The sequence below is a fragment of the Manihot esculenta genome, chromosome 9 (assembly GCF_001659605.2).
Source record: "Manihot esculenta cultivar AM560-2 chromosome 9, M.esculenta_v8, whole genome shotgun sequence".
Taxonomy (NCBI): Eukaryota; Viridiplantae; Streptophyta; class Magnoliopsida; order Malpighiales; family Euphorbiaceae; genus Manihot; species Manihot esculenta.
The window spans coordinates 1,561,462-1,572,732 of record NC_035169.2 but is presented as its reverse complement, the minus strand read 5'-3'; the positions used below and the strand labels follow the sequence as shown (position 1 = coordinate 1,572,732).

General features: G+C 24.5%; 1 protein-coding gene across 1 annotated transcript; it reads right to left on the bottom strand.

Moving 5' to 3' along the window:
* Positions 1-2,784: 2,784 nt before the first annotated feature.
* Positions 2,785-4,970, bottom strand: LOC110622380 (L-type lectin-domain containing receptor kinase V.9). The gene has a single exon (XM_021766866.2). The coding sequence runs from the start codon at positions 4,854-4,856 to the stop codon at positions 2,841-2,843; it is 2,016 nt and encodes a 671-aa protein (XP_021622558.1). The 5' UTR covers positions 4,857-4,970; the 3' UTR covers positions 2,785-2,840.
* Positions 4,971-11,271: the final 6,301 nt, after the last annotated feature.

Below are 11,271 nucleotides of genomic sequence, written 5' to 3'. Positions count from 1 at the left end.
AAAGACAAACTGGACCCATTGGGTTAAAGACAAAATACTAATCTTTTTTCTTTTTTAATTAAAAAAAAAATTCAACTCCTAAAATTCTTAGGATCGGATAAATAATTTGACGATAAAAAAAATAAACAAACTTTCAAAAAAATAAAACTAAATAGGAGATATGAATTTACTTCAATGTAAAATATTTTTACAATAAAAAAATACTAATTAAATCAAAGTGTTTATTAAAAAAAGGATATAATAATAATAATAATAATAATAACACTTAAAAGCCAAATTTTACGGTATGTCATAAATTTTTCCGCTAAAATATAATTATATGTTATAATAAAAAAGTATTTAGAAAAATATATGCTTTTAAAAAGTTATTATTTTTAAATAAAAATTCATTAATTAATTTTTTTAATTTTAAAAAATATATTAACACCCCCTTAAAATTTTTAAACATTTATTAATTAATTCTTGCTTTGCCTTTACATTTTTAAATTAATTCTGTGATTTTTAATATTATAAAAGAGAGAAAAAATTTTCTCTTAAAATTACCATTCTCTTTACCAAGTGAATAAGGCTGATAATTAAGAGTATTTTAGATTTTTTAATTTTTAATAATTAAAATTAATATAATAATTAATTAATATATTATATAAATTTTAAAAGTATTTTAATATATATATATTTAAATTAAAAGATTAATTTATAAATTTTACTATATTATAAAATTAAATAATATTTTTTCTAATAATTTTTCGGTAATTTTATGGAAGGAGTTTATATGAAGATAAAACAATGGATTCTATAAGATAATAAGAGTATAAAATAATAAGAGTACAGTAATACATAACAAAGAGTGGGCAGGAAATATAGTAGTATTTGATTTAAATTGAAGAAATTGATCGAATTAAATTGATTTAAAATTTTAGTTTAATTTTTTTATTTATTTGAATTTGATTTGATTTTTAATTTTAAAATTTTTAATTATTTCAATTTAATTTAATTTTTATTTAAAAAATTGAAAAAATTAAACTGATTAATGATAATAATATATTATTTTAATAATATACAAAAAGATTGGATTATATTAGCGTGAAAATATTTTAACTAAATTTTAAAATATTAAAATAAAGCGTAAAATATAAAAAATTTATTAAAAATTTAAATCGATCAAATTAAATTGAATCAAATCAAATCGGATCGATTCAATTTGATTTAATTTTTAATCAAAATTGATTCAATTTAATTTTTATAAATATTAAAATTTTAATTTTTAATTTATTTAATTTAATTTAATTTTAAATTAAAATGAACAAATAGCGGCTCTAAAAACTAAGTGAGAAAAATTTTTTTAAATTAAAATAATTAAAATTTTTATGTGGTAAATAATTATTAGCTCGTCTGTTCATGTTAAATGCTGAAACTGTAATAAAAACTTGATTTTAAATGGAAATGTGTGGCTATGAAGTACCATTGACTTGGTCCATACAGGACAAGTCAACGAAACAGAAATCAAGTTATGTGACAAAATTACAAAACTGCCAGTATTTACTTGTAAGATGTGCTAAAATACACGGTAGAATTCAAGGCGCACATAAGATTAAAATTTGATTTTTTTTTATAAAAAATATTTAAATTTTGAATTCACAAATTAAAAAAATAAATAAATGGTCTATTCGGTTGTAAGAAAGACAACCTACCTAGCTTTGACTTTCTAAACACTATGAAATAGAAAATTTCATTTCTCAAATTAGAAAATTATGGACGAATGGAAAAATTATAAAGTGTGACAGTGATTTCATATACATATGTGGATACTATAAAATAATAATTACCTCACATAAAAAAATAATAATAATAATAATTACTCAATAATTTTCTTCTTTTAAAATTTTTATTATATATTATTCAATAAATTCAAATTTACGACGTACATATCTATTAAAAAAATAAATACATTTTTTCATATTATAAAAATATTTCTTATTAGATTTGATTTTGAAATCTTTGGTTATAAGAAAAGAAAGTCGTCTCACCTTAACTCATTTTTTTTTTATTTTTAAATAAAAGAGATGGCATGAATTTTTTTTCTCACTTTAATATTAATTTTTTAAAGTATGAAGTATCTTTAAAATTTGAGAATGAGAATTTTATCATTTTTAATGAATTTACTCATACGAATTCAGAATAATTTGACCAATAAATTTCAAATATAAGATAGTTTTAAAAAAAAAATATTCCATGTAGTAATCATACATGGAAACAGCAGGGCACCTTACAATTTTTAGCTTGACTTGGTCCTAAAATAAGAAAAAAATTATTATTTAGTTTTTGTGGTGTAAAAAAATTTATTAGTTAGTCACTTGATTTTGAAAAATATATTAAAATATTTCTGACATTTTAAAAGATCTACTAATTAGTCTCTCCATTAGTTTTAACTGTTAAGTATCGTAAAAAATCTAAAATATCCTTAATATGGAAGGACTAATTAGTAAATTTTTTAAAAATTTTAGGGACCAACTAATAAGTTTTTTAAAATTATAAAGACTAAGTAGTAAAATATTTAACGGCAGAATTAACAAAGAAACTAAAATATTAGAGACGTTTTAATGCATTTTTTAAATTCGAAAAAATAACTAGCGAATTTTTTTATACTATAAAAACTAAATAATAATTTTTCTAAAAATTAAGTCCCACCTCTCAACAAAACATAGTTCAAGGATAAAAACAGGAAAGAGCCAAACTAAAATACTCAGGCATTCCATCTCATTAATTACTGTTGTTAGTATAGCATTAGTAGCAAAATTCAAATATGTATAAACAAATATCATATCAAAATCCATCACATATTAACGGCCATCAGAAACAAATGATTCTGTAAATGACAATGAAGCAATAGAAGTTATCGCAGAAGGGATTTTACTGCCTAAACCACCTAGACGGGCGGCATCACCGGAATCTCTAGTTTTGATTATACCAATTATATTTTCCGGCAACTGAGCAGCTCCATCTAAAATTTGTACTACAATAGACATGCTTGGCCTAGCTGCAGCAACAGGGTGTGAACATAGCAAGCCAAGCTTCAACACCATTTCAGCTTCATGACAGACATAATCATTAACTAATCTACAATCAATTGATTCCAAAATAGCTCCTCTATCCCAACAGTTTGTTACCCAATCGATCAACAATACTTTCTCCGGCGAAGTTCGAGGGTCCACAGGTCTTCTACCACAAGTAACCTCAAGCATAAAGACTCCAAATGCATATAGATCGGTAGATGTGTTTGATTTTCCACTATGCACAATCTCTGGGTCAATATAGCCTGGAGTACCAACCACAATAGAGGTTTGAGGATCGTTTCCATGATCAAATAGCCTGGCAAGCCCAAAATCTCCTAGCCTGCCGTTCATGTCATTGTCGATGAGGACATTTGCTGGCTTGATGTCTCTGTGGATTACAACTTGTACCCATTGTTGGTGCAGATAGAAAAGTGCAGATGCCACATCTTTGATGATTTTGAATCTTTGTTTCCAGTTGAGTATGCAATTGGGTAATCTATAAAGGAACTTGTCAAGACTTCCATTAGGCATATAGTCATAAACTAAGAAAAGCTCATTCTTCCGCCTGCAATACCCCAGAAGTCTAACCAAGTTTGGATGCCTGAGACGGCCAATAGTTGCAATTTCGGCGATGAATTCTCTCATTCCTTGGCTGGAATCATGAGAAATTCTCTTCACTGCAATTTGGACTTTTGAGAATGGTAGAACTCCTCTGTACACCCTGCCAAAGCCTCCCTTTCCGAGAAGTTGTTTATTTCTGAATCCTTTCGTAGCAACGAATAGGTCTTTGTAAGAGAACCTATGAGGTCCATATAGCAACTCCCAATCTTCAAGCACCTGAATGAATCTTCTCCTCCTTAACATCATAAGTACTCCAAAAATCAAGAACAGAAGGAAAAAACCTCCTGTCAGAGACAATACAAATGCCAACATCTTCTGCTGTTTTCTATATCTGTCGCCTGAATCGTCTTCATCTTCTCTTCTAACGCCAGGTATATGAGGAAGGCTAGAGACGTTAATCTCCTGAGGTTGGCCATTGATCATGAAACTCCAACCCATTATGTAGTGAGAAGCGTTAGGCCCACTAGAGGATGAGAAGCCAACATACATGAACTCAGAGATATAAGGAGAAAGATCTCTTGTCAAGGATAAAAGTGGATGTTTAGGTTTAGGAATGTTTATTGGATGGATTGTGACATTGAGTTGTTGCTTCGAGCTCTCATATTCAACCCAAACTTGCATTGGTTTTCCACTTACAAGATCTAGCTTTTGGAAACGACGATCCGTATAGTACCCAGCAGTATTTGATTGGTTAGACATCAACCCTTCAATATCAATCCCCAGATGATTATTGTCTGTGTCATTGAACTGAAAATCTTGGTCTGTGTCAAGTTCCACAGCAACAAGATTTGAGCTGTTTCCATTGCTAGTTCCATTGTAAAGACCAAGATATAGATTTGGTGAGGCATCAAGAATACCCTTTGATGGCGAGATAACGAAGGCAAGTCCATGGCCGCGGAATTCAGGGTCCGTGGATACTATTGCAAAGACGAAGGTGGTGGAGAAGGAGAAGACAGAACCAGTTGTTGAGTTTTTGAATTTGAAAGAGTTGTTATAGAAGACTTGGAATGCTTGGCTTCGCCCAGCATCTTGAGATATTACTGCAGAGGACATGTTGGGATGATTTAACTCTGCACTTCCATTCAATTTGAAGTAACCATTGAACAAGAATCCAGATTGAATGTTCTTGTCTGCAAATGCAAGCTCCAGGAAGAAGTAAAGCATGAGAATCTTACAATTCATTTGAAAAGATTGAGGCCTTTCCTTAAAAAAATCAGACACAGAGCTGTTTGAGCCTCAACCTTCGGGTGACATAAAAGAAACAAAAAAAAAAAAGAGAATTTAGAGCCTGTAGAAAAAAAATAAAAATAAAAATAAAAAAGGAGAAGAAGAACCTTCCTTGTTGACCATCAAAATAAATGGCAAAAAAAAAAAAAAAAAAAAAAAAAAAACAATCCTCCTTGAGCAAGTCAAGTTAGTCTGAGTAATCTCTTTATTTCTATAAACATAAAGTTTTAAATTTGTTTTCTTCCTCTGAAGATGAATGAAATTAGATATTTAACAGTTTTGAAAATGACTTTGATATTACAAAATTAAATTAATTTGTTGATTGAGTATTGATCAATTTTCATTTGATAGACTAAGTCGAACAAAAAAAAAAAAAAAAAACACTAGCTACAAGATAAGCTTATGGTTGATTTTGACAAATTAATTTAGGGAGATAATTATATTTGTGGTTAATATAGTGCCTGCTAAAACTGTTCTTAGTCAATATAAGAAATAGACAGGTTTGATTTTTGGAGTAAATGGAGAATTTTTCTAAAGGTTTTGCAAAATCATTATTTCATTCTAAAAGCAACCAAATATTAAAATTGATTGTTTTCTCACAAAAAAAAAAAAAAAAAAAGGATTTGATTAGGTAAATGTAAATGCCATCAGCAGCCACCTTCACTATATCGCTGGGAAGGACTTCCCAAACTTTTTTCTTAGAAAATTTCTAAGTGTCAGTTTGAAAAAAATAATTTCTCAAATCACATTTCATTTTGATAAAAGCATGTTCAGAGATTGAGAGACAAAACTTAAAATTTGTCAAATTTATTTTAATATATTTATTATTAAACGTATTACGAAAATATACCTCAAATCACTTTGGTTTGGAAATTTATTTTTTGCTAAATTCATATTAGAGATTTCTTTTTTTTTTTTTAATAATCCTCCATGAGCAAAAAACCCTAAATTAAATGTCGACCATGCAGACTCAATGACTTCTTCAGTAGTTTTGGAATTTAACAGTAAAAGCAGAGGGAGTTGGGGCTGTGGTTTGCCAGATGATTACTACCCTATTTTATTGGATGTTTTGTTAACATGATAAATCATTACTGCTTCAACTTTTTTGTTTTTAATAATATAATTAACTGTGCTTGTGACTCAATTGCATAAATTTATTTATTTTTTATTTAAATTTATACAAAAAATATAATTTATTTAAAAATTATTGTTGGCACCTGATTTACCCAACACATCATCTAGAATTGTACTAATTTTATTAAAAAATTATAAGATCCACACATAAATATAATATTTTGGTTTTTAATTTATTGATATAAATCAATTGGGAGTTTTTTTATTTTCTACTATAAGTCTGATTACAATTTAAATTAATTTTAACATTTTTAACTCAAAATACAGTAGATTTAATTGAATATAAAATTATTGACGTTTTAAAATAATTAATGTAATGTTGACAATTTTTTTCTATAGACTTTATTTAGTATGTATAATTTATTTATGAAAAATAAATTTAAATAAATTCTTATATGAATCTGCATCATTTTTTTAAATGATTTTTAAGTAAAAAAAATTCTTTATTTAAATAAAAAAATATATAAAAACAAAACAATTTATATTATAAAATTAGATTTTAAAATAGGTGACGAAAAAAATTAACAAATAGCATATTTAATTTCATGCAGTTATAGTAAGTAATACATTTAAATTTCATATTTGTGCCAAATAGTTATATTTGTGTCAAGCACCCCACTTAATATTTTTTTTTTTTTGTATTTAATAATATTATTAATTAATATGTTCATAATAAATGTAGCTTATTATTTTTATTATTATAATTTATATATAACTTTTTAATTTATTATCATTACTATTAATATTAGTATGTGACTTTTTAATTTTTTATTATTACGATCATTATATAATCTTTTAATTTCTAAACTTTTTTAATACAATATATTAATCACAATAACATAAAAACTCTAACATATATATTTTATTTTTACTTTTAGTAAAAAGTAAACTAAAAAAATTATAATCAATATTATTAATTAATTGATACTATATATTTTCCATTTTTTATATAAATAATAATAAATGTATATAAATAATAACAACAGATCTACCAAATGCATAATTAACCTAATATAATTATGTCGGAGTAGTCTAGGTTAGGGGTGAGCACTATTCGGTTTAAGCCAAAATAACCGATCGAACCGAATCGAACTAAAAATTTGGTTCGATTTTATTTTTAATTCAGTTCGGTTCGGTTTTAATTTTTTGAAAAATCGGTGATTTCGGTTTGGTTCGGTTTTAGATTCAAAAATTTCGATTAGACCGAACCGAACCGAAATCACTAAACTACGTCGTTTTGAAATGTACCCTTATGAATTAGCAACGCTGACTCCTCACCTCACTGTGCTCTCTGGTCTCTCTCTCCACACAATCGACGCCGCTGACTCCTCACCTCACTGTGCCGGCGTCGGTCATCACTCTCCACGGAATCATCGGCCATCGCTCTCCAGTCTATCGGCTCTCCGCACCGTCTTCCTCGTCCCTCGTCCCTCGTCCCTCGTCCCTCGTCCCTCGTCCCTCGTCCCTCGTCGTCCCTCGTCCCCCGGCGTCCCTCCTCGTCCCTCCCCCTCGTCCCTCCTCGTCCCTCAGTATTTTATTGATTTTTTATTTGTAAAAATTAAAATTAAAATATTTTAATTGGATTTTAGAATGAATGTGAAAAAAAAAAGTTTAAAAATCGAATCTAACCGATCGAACCGATCGAACCGAACCGAACCAAATCGGTTCGGTTTGATTCGGTTATTCCTCTTATTCGGTTCGGTTCGATTTATATAAAATTCTATAATTCAGTTTTCAGTTATTTCGGTTCGGTTCGGTTTTGAACCGAACCAACCGAATGCTCACCCCTAGTCTAGGTGAGCAAGAGAGTGAGTTTCTATTCAACTTATATACTTTTAATTAAAAGTATATAATTTTGTTGCTTGTATCAATAGATATTTTTATATTAAATTTATTAATATATTATTATTGATTATTAATATTTATTATTTGATTATTATGTTATTATTTAGTTTTAATTTATTAAATTATTTTATATTGTAAAAAAATACTATACATATAATATAAATGGAAATATGATATAAAATAAAAATATTAATATAAAATAAATATATTAATGTAAGTATAATCATCATAAATTACATAATTATATATATACATTATACTCAAACTTTATTAATAAAATTATATTAATTTATATTTAAATTATATAAAAATTTAATTTATAAAATTAAATGAATAATATTAAATATGAGAATAATTATAAAAAAATATATATGTGCATATAAAAATAGTAATAATTACAATGGGCAATTAAGAGTGATTTAATGAAGATATTTTTTTAAAGTATATAAAAAAATTTACTTAAAGAGATACATGGTGAAAGATAAATATATAAACTAATTATATATTTACATAGTAAAGAAATATAGATAGATAAATTAATAACATGTATGGTCATATAGTTTAATATTATTTAATTTTTTAATAATTTAAAAATTAAGAAAAAGAGATTAATAATATAAATAAATATTAAAAATAGAGTATTTATAATTTTTCTCATTAAAAATTATTTATAAAATCCCTTAATTTTTTTAAGGGATATTACTTAATATTTATGAGTAGTATTATTATTTTATATGAAATGTATTTTTATTTTATATATTAAATTTCTTCATACATAGAGTGGTAGCATTAATTTGTTTTTTATTACAAATTTAAAATAAATTTATAAATAATTATATTTTATAAATATATATTTTTATAATATCCGTATTTAAAAAACAAATTTAAAATAAATTTATAAATAATTATATTTTATAAATATATTTTTTTATAATATCCGTATTTAATGTATTTATAAATAAGGCTATTATTAAATGTAGAGTTTTATAAATGAGTTTAGCTCGGGAATCTCTTAATGAGTTCGCTCATAAATTACTTAATAAGACAGCTCGTAGTCTCAATAAACCAAATGTTATTTAATTCAATTTTAGTTCATTTATTAAACGAGTTTAAAAATTGAGTTCGAACTCAACACGTTTATAAAATGAGTCGTAAAGGTGAGTAGTATTCAGTTCAAATCGAAAAAACTGACCGAACAAAATTAATTTGAAAATTTAGTTCTATTTTTTATTCATTTCGATTCGATTTTTAATTTTAAAAATTTTGATTATTTCGGTTCGATTTTTTTTATCAAAAAATCTAAACCAAAATAAAGTGTAAAAAATAAAGAATTTATTAAAAGTTCAAACTGATCAAATCAAATCGAATTAGACTGATTCGATTTGGTTTGATTTATAACCAATATCAATTCAATTTGATTTTTATAAATATTAAGATTTTAATTTTTAATTTATTTAGTTCGATTTAATTTTAAATTAAATTGACCACTCCGAATGATTCAAACCTAATCAAATTTTTAATGAATCAAATCTCGAATAACTCATAAATAATTTAATTGATTTATAGCTTTAAACTAAATTACCCTTTTAAAGTATAACAAGTAAGCTAAATAATTGGAGAAGCTTGCAACAAGGGATGGTACAGAGTATCCATTGAAGTTGATGGATTGATCAATTACTCGCCAACAACTCTTTAATTTGCCATTTTTGGATATTCCAAAATATTCTTTGGTCAATTGCGTATCTGAAAGGACACAATTAATATAATAGAATCAATTAATTATCATAAAATTATTGGTGGGTAGATAGGTTATGTTGAAAACAAGTTCATAAGGTTCTACATGAATGTATTTCATGTTTTAAATCAAATTTCAGACAAGGTTAATGGAAAAATAAGGAAAAAAGAAGCACAAAAACTATGAATGAAATAAACCATGTAAAAATAAAAATAAAGGCACAAACTAGACATAATGTCCATTTAAAACATGTTATAAATAATTTAAAAGTCCTAAGAAATTAGGCCTGGAAATTCCATCCTTTGGGCTTTTCTTTGAGTTTGGCTTTCCAACAGTCCATTTAAGTTTTTCATATTATTACTCCAAATTTTGGCTCCGGCTTTATTAACTTGAAAACATTTAACTTAAAAAATGCAGAAAATGTTTTTAGATAAAAAAAATAATTTAATATAACAATTGAATCCATAAAAAGAAAATGTTTCATTATGTATTCGAATTACATCAAGTGGAATGACCTCAAACATACTTTTTTAAATAAAAAATTAAATGATTGCAACTAATTAATTTTATTATTTTATGTTGAAATTTTTATTTTGGAGGAGAATATAAATGGATCATGTGATTGTAATAGAAAAAAATACAGAAATTCAGTTCAGGAATTCAATTTAAATAAATATCTCTTATTTTATTATTTTATCAATTTTTATTATTATTATTCCAGAATTATTATTCATTCAATTAATATATAATTAACTATTATAATTTTATTTAATTTTATATTATTTTCAAATCAATCTATTTGCTAATTATTATTTTTCTAAATAAATATTTAAAATATTTTTTAATATTTAATAAAATTTAATATTTTTAAAATAGTATAATCGAAAAATTAATAAAATAAATTATCTTTTTTGATATGCGTAAAAAATTAAAATGGAAAAAAAATATAAAATAAAAAAAGTATAAAATAAATATATATTCAAAAAATAAATTTTTATAAAAAATAAATAAATTATTATAATTCATTCTCATTTATTTTTTATTTATTAAAATATATTTTTAATGATATCAATATTTACAAATATATTTTTCAATATAACTTATCGATCAATTATTTATGGTTTATCATTGCAGAGTCGACTTTTAATGATATTTATCGTTGTAACATGTAAATTTATAAAAAAATTGTATTAAAATAATATAATATTTTAATATATGGTTTACTATTAAAATTTAATTTTTTTTTAAAAAATATTCTAATCCATTAAAAATTATTTTTGTATAATTTTATTCATATAAATAGATTAGTGACTAAGTGAGATAAATAAAAAAACTATCACTTAATAATAAAAATGGTATATATAAATAAATTAAATAATGAGAGAAAAAATTTAAGTGGATATTTGATCTTGAAATCTTAAAAATGAAAAGTAAATTTTTTGGATTAAAAAATAATATAAAAGAGGAGGGATTAAATAATAAAATATTTTTTGATAAATAAATTAAAAATTTTGAAATTATAAAATATAATGATGGTTTAATTAAATAATTTTAAAATAAGAATGAATTAGATAAATTATATAGAAATTTAATAATAATTTAATAATAATTTTGTATATTTCAAGAAAATTACCTATATACCCTTAAAAAATTTCA

Coding starts and splice junctions, on each gene's coding strand:
- LOC110622380 (XM_021766866.2), bottom strand. CDS start 4,856: ATGAATTGTAAGATTCTCATGCTTTACTTCTTCCTGGAGCTTGCATTT.